We start from the raw sequence: 5836 nt of genomic DNA on the forward strand, positions 1-5836 counted from the left end.
ATATAATTAAATATATAAATTACAAAATACATGGGAAATTCTTTCAATTATTAAGAAAAAGCCAAACAATCTAGAAACCATGAATAAGAGATATTCACAGTTTGCAGAAGAAATCCAAGAGGTCGATGAATAGATTAAAAGTGTTTCTGCCATGTAACTTAAGTGACATGCAATTTAAATTTATTTTCACACTTACATGATTGCTGTTAATTATCGCATCTAACAGTAAAATATGTGGAGGAATTATCACACAAATTGACAGTTGACTGGAGTATAAAAGGTGGAGATGCAATTATCTTAAACCCAAAATATTCTAGTAAAATATTGAGAAAATATCGCCACATGCACAAGGATATGGGTTATACTAACAAAAGATTGGAAAGAAGCTAAGTATTCTTAAATAAACATTATATATATACATGTATATTTATATATATATAAATTGCATATATATGATGCAATAAAATTTGGCAGTAGTTAACAATATATTAAACTGAATATATATATATTTCACTCAAAATATATATATTTGAGGGAACAAAGCATAAAAGAATGATATGCTCAATATTATAGCATATTTATATCAATTTTGAAAAATGGAACATCTACATATTTTAATGATATGAAAGTCATTGTTGGTATATACTAAGAATCAAAAAATTCTAATATGTATTAAAGGTCTGAAGATCATAGACCATTCACAACATTTGCAATGTTTTCCAAATAAGTTACAGAAAAACTAAAAAAGGATTTACTATACCACAGATTATGAATGAAGTCCAAACATAATACTGTTGGTAATCCTGAATTCACAGCTCTCTTTGACAATATGAATTTGTGAGCAAAAGACACCACTCACCTAAGTATAATAGGTGAATCCATTTACATGTGCATCCATTTCTACCACCAAAAATACTTTGACGTAAAAGAAATGGAAGTTGTAGATTCTAGTGAAAAGAGAAGCTATTCTGAAAGTGAATGAGTACCTGTATATTTTACCTGTGGGAGATGTTGGACCTCAGGTGCATTATATGAGAATATCATTTGGATAAGTCATAATTAATGGATTAGTTTTTGTCTTCTACTTTTAAAAGTATAAGATTATTGATGTCCAAATTTATATGAAAATTGCATAAAATACGAATTATGTTCATTTATGAAATTATTAACTTTTTTTGAATGGATAAAACCAAAACACCTGTGCTGTCAAGTCAATTCTGACCCTATAGGACAGCATAGACCTGCCCCATTGAGTTTCCAAGGGGTGGGTGATGAGTTTGAACTGCCAACCTTTTGGCTAGTGCCAAAAGCTTAACCACTGTGCTACCAGGGCTCCCTTAGAATGGATATATTAAATTAAAATCAGCAGCATTGTTTGAGAACATAATACATAAAAGTTTAAATGTTGAGGGGGTTCTAAACTTAACGAGATGTAGGCACCATGATCCGGAATGCAAGTCGTGATAATATAAATGATGTGGTGATGGGTACAGTAGAATCTGTGGCAGCTGAAAGCCTAGTGTGTTTAGAGCACAGGCTGCATGTAAGTGTGGAATAGAGAATTTTTGCTTTTGTTTTTTCCCCATCAAACTTAGTTCTTTGGTTGTAATTTTTTTGAAATTTTGAAATTTTAATTTGTCTTTATATTGAAGAAAATCAAGTGAGAATACATTAAGCAAATATCTAAAATACATGCAAAAGTAATAACTATAGGCATATCACCTCAATACCTACTAAAGAGCATGAATCTGAATTTCCTTCAATATAGAAATACCAAAAGTATAAAGAACTCGGATTGCATAAGTAATATTTCTTAACACCATGAGTAAATTACGTGTTGCATACTGACAAATTATTAAAAAACAACAGAGGTATAATTTGTACCACTGTATATGTATGTGTTATCTAATTTTGTGTGAATAGAAAATAATGTATAGTAACAGCAGAGATGGATAGTAGTATGCTATGACAAAAATCTTGTTTGTAAGTGAAAGATTAAAGTAGTAATTAGCCCTCCAAGTCTGAGATTTCCCAAGTCATTTGATCAAGTTTTCATAAAGATATGCACAAGCTTCCTTTTAAACAAATCTCATTTCTGCATCAGTCTTACGTCTTTCAGGCACCAGTAGAGCCATGGTCAATGCAAACGGTACCACAGGAATAAACTTCATTCTTCTAGGGCTCTTTAACCACACACAGATCCACCTATTCCTGTTTGCCATGGTGCTTGTGATCTTCATCACCTCACTGATGGGCAACGCCCTTATGATCATTCTCATTCATGTGCACCCTCAACTCCACATGCCCATGTACTTCCTGCTTAGCCAGCTTTCTTTCATGGACATGATGCTGGTCTCCACCATCCTTCCCAAAATGGCAGCCAACTACCTGATGGACACTAGGTCTATCTCTCCCACTGGCTGTGGAGTCCAGATCTTCCTGCTTCTCACTCTGGGAGGGAGTGAATGCTTCCTCTTAACGGCCATGTCCTATGACTGCTATGTGGCCATATGTCACCCACTGCGCTACCCCATTCTCATGAGTCGGAAGCTCTGTTTACTCACGACATCAGGTTCCTGGCTCCTGGGAGGGATTGATGGGCTGATGCAGGCCGGTGCTACTTTGAGCTTCCCTTACTGTCACTCACAGGAAATCAATCAGTTTTTTTGTGAAGCACCATCATTGGTACACCTTGCCTGTGCTCACACCACGATTTTTGAGTTTTTCATGTATGTCTGCTGCATTCTGATGCTCTTGATCCCTTTGTCTCTCATTTTGGCCTCATACAGCCTTATCCTGGCTGCAGTGCTCTGCATGCGGTCAGCTGGAGCTGGGAAAAAAGCCTTTAAGACCTGCTCCTCTCACCTGGCGGTTGTGGGACTCTTCTATGGCACCATCATGTTCATCTACATGAGGCCCAAATCTAATGGTTCAGAGGACCACGATAAGGTGGTCTCAGTGTTTTATACCATCTTCACACCTGTCTTGAACCCCCTTATATACAGTGTGAGAAATAAAGAAGTCAAGGGGGCCTTGAGGAGGTGGCTGGAAAAACATTTTATGTGATATCAATGCTGAGCATAATTTGCCAAAAGGGCAGCAACCAAACTGGATACAGGTTACGTTTCCAAAATATTGTTTTGCTATTTTGTTCATCCCATTTAAATTCTTCTTTTGTGTTGTATCAAGTTATTTTGCTCTTACTTTGCCAATCTGGCTGCATTGTTTTTATTATGGTAAATTTATTATGATTATTTTTATATATGGTAAACTAATTAAAAATTATATTTGTCCTCCTGTCATAACTTGCAGTGGTGTTTTTGCTCTGAAATTAGGGCTTTGGCAATAAGTATGAGTGATTGAGTTTCTAAATAGCATATGATACGTGTATAATTTGTATTTTTTGATAAATAATGTAAATCATTAATTTTGATGGGGATAATACCTTTTGAAAACAAAACGTAGATCCTAAATCACATAATGAAGATAAACTAAATTCAAATGAAATAAGGACCCAATGTGACCATCAAACATAAAATACGTAAGAAGGTATCAAGAAATATTTGCAAAATGTTGCTGTGGGAAAATTTGTTAAAGAAACTTCCAGACAGAATATAAAAATGCTAATTGGCTTTTCATGACCTATGTTAAAACCTAAGAGTAGAGAGATGAGCTGAAGAAAAAAATGTATTGTGTACAAAGGAGTCAGTACACAGTGGATTCAAAAATAAAACTTTCTCTCAGCAAAGAAGTCTCAAATTAAGAAAGGGCCTCAGGCCAAAGATCCAACACAAGTTGTGACTCTAAAATCATTTATTAAGGCTTCAGGACGATTTAAGACACAGTACCTTAAATAAACATACAGACAAAAGACCTTCCATAAATCTTGAGAGTCTTGTAGATTCTCTTTAGTTAAAAATAAATAGGACTACTAAAATGTTTTAGGGCACTGTAGTGCAGCAGAGTCATAGGAAGCCCAAGGTTCGTAGTTGTGGGTTTTGTCTAATGGAGTAAATTCCAGTAAGATTCATGGAAAACTCGCAGTGTTTGCAAGCATGTTTTTCTGACAGAAATATCACTAGTTTGGTCTAAGGAGTAAGCTGACTGAGGTGACTACTCAGTTTTCTTATGGTAGAGCAAGGGTGACTCAGAAAGCAGAGGCAAAAATCATGTAGAATAATTCCCAGAGAATCACACTGAATCTTAATTAAGGAGCTGGCAACAATTTCTACCAGAATTTTAAGTGACTGTATGCCGCCCCATTCCCTATTTTAAGAAGTGTCTTAAGAGTAATTGTGTTAGTGCAATTATATAATCCCCATGCTGTGACAAAGAGAGAAACCAAGACTTCTGGTGCACATCCCCAGCTGAGAGCCCAGCCAAATCCAAAGCCATTTTTTTCAGTCCTTGGTGGCACATCATGCAAGTGTATCTTTCAGCTCCCAGTTGAGCCACTTCCACTGATGTTGCATGGAGTAGCGATGAGCTGTCCCTGATGAAACCTGCTGAAATTGCAAATTCATTTGCAAAATAAATAATTGTTTTAAACTGCTGTGCTTTGTGGATGCACACACACACACACTGGAATAGTGCTTAGGGGAATATATGTGTTACCTAAAACCCATAATAAAGATATCAACTACATTTGAATAAAAGGGGTTATAATTCTCTTTCCCTACTTCATATAATCTGGAACCATTGTTCTGAAAATAATATTATTATCTGTTTAGAATTATTTTATATTACAGAGAAGTCTTACCACTTTGGCTTTGATTAAAGTTTTAAGATGTTCTAGAAGTGAAAAATCAAAAACAATGTGGTTGAGGAAAAACCACTTAGATTTTTCTGTGAGAAGGCCAGGGGTTGCCATCTGGGATCAGTCAACTAAGAACATGTACCTTGGGTAAGTTAGCTTCTCTGATATACAGCTATTCTGTCCATAAAAACAGCATTCCTAAAATTAAAAAAATATATACAATCAAGATTAGATTTAAGTTAGTAATGTGAAAAGAACATGACAGAGACTTCAGTGCCTGGAAACATGGCAGATGAGGTATCATAACCAACACACAGAGCTAGTTGAATAGATAGATAGACAGACTTGGAAACAGATTATAGGTATGTGGATCTAAGTTTTTCTTTCATGCATTAAAGAACTACATATATATACCACAGACACACACATACACAAATAAAAACAGTAATTAGAAAAATAAGGCAGAAGGAAGTAGCTTCTTTACCAGAGTATTGGTCAAAGGAAATAAAAAAAACAATGCCATATCAACTTTCATGGCTCTGTGTTTCATGGACAACAGGAGATAAACTACAAGGCCCCTAAAGGTGAGGATTCAGAAGAACTCTGAATAAACCAGGAAATGTAAGGGACAACACAATTCTGTCTGAGTTAGCTAGAAATTAACCTCCCAGCTCCTCAAGTAGGTCCAGGAGATCTGCAGAAAATTCTTTCTCAGTGAATGGCACCAAGTAGAGTGGCTGAGAACTCAGTCAAGAACTTGTAGGTCACATAAAAAGCCCATAACTGTCTGCTGGAGAGAGAGGTCCCATGGAGCAGCATTGCGGTACTAGACATGGGAGTGAAGAAGTATTCTTGGACATCCAGCCCAATAGGTTTTCAGATGACTCCAGCCAGTATCTGATTGCAACTTCAAAACAGACATTCCAGCAGGGAACCAACCCACTCGACCCAGAATCCTGGGGAGATAATAACTTATTGTTTTAAACTGCCAAGTTTTGTGGTGTTTTGTTAGACAGCAATAGCTGTGAAGATATGAGTTAAAATATATAATACCTTTTATTGTTTGAGTAGATGAAGTTG

At 35.9% G+C, this 5836-nt stretch overlaps 1 protein-coding gene across 1 annotated transcript; it reads left to right on the forward strand.

The window, feature by feature from the left end:
- The first annotated feature begins 946 nt into the window (after positions 1–946).
- LOC135229309 (olfactory receptor 2T33-like) lies at positions 947–3382 on the forward strand. Its single transcript, XM_064278950.1, has one exon. The coding sequence runs from the start codon at positions 2134–2136 to the stop codon at positions 3064–3066; it is 933 nt and encodes a 310-aa protein (XP_064135020.1). The 5' UTR covers positions 947–2133; the 3' UTR covers positions 3067–3382.
- The last annotated feature ends 2454 nt before the right edge of the window (positions 3383–5836 follow it).

This window comes from Loxodonta africana, unplaced genomic scaffold (genome assembly GCF_030014295.1).
Source record: "Loxodonta africana isolate mLoxAfr1 unplaced genomic scaffold, mLoxAfr1.hap2 scaffold_186, whole genome shotgun sequence".
Lineage (NCBI taxonomy): Eukaryota > Metazoa > Chordata > Mammalia > Proboscidea > Elephantidae > Loxodonta > Loxodonta africana.

Excerpts from the sequence above, each read along its gene's own strand:
- LOC135229309 (XM_064278950.1), top strand. The coding sequence starts at position 2,134 with ATGGTCAATGCAAACGGTACCACAGGAATAAACTTCATTCTTCTAGGG.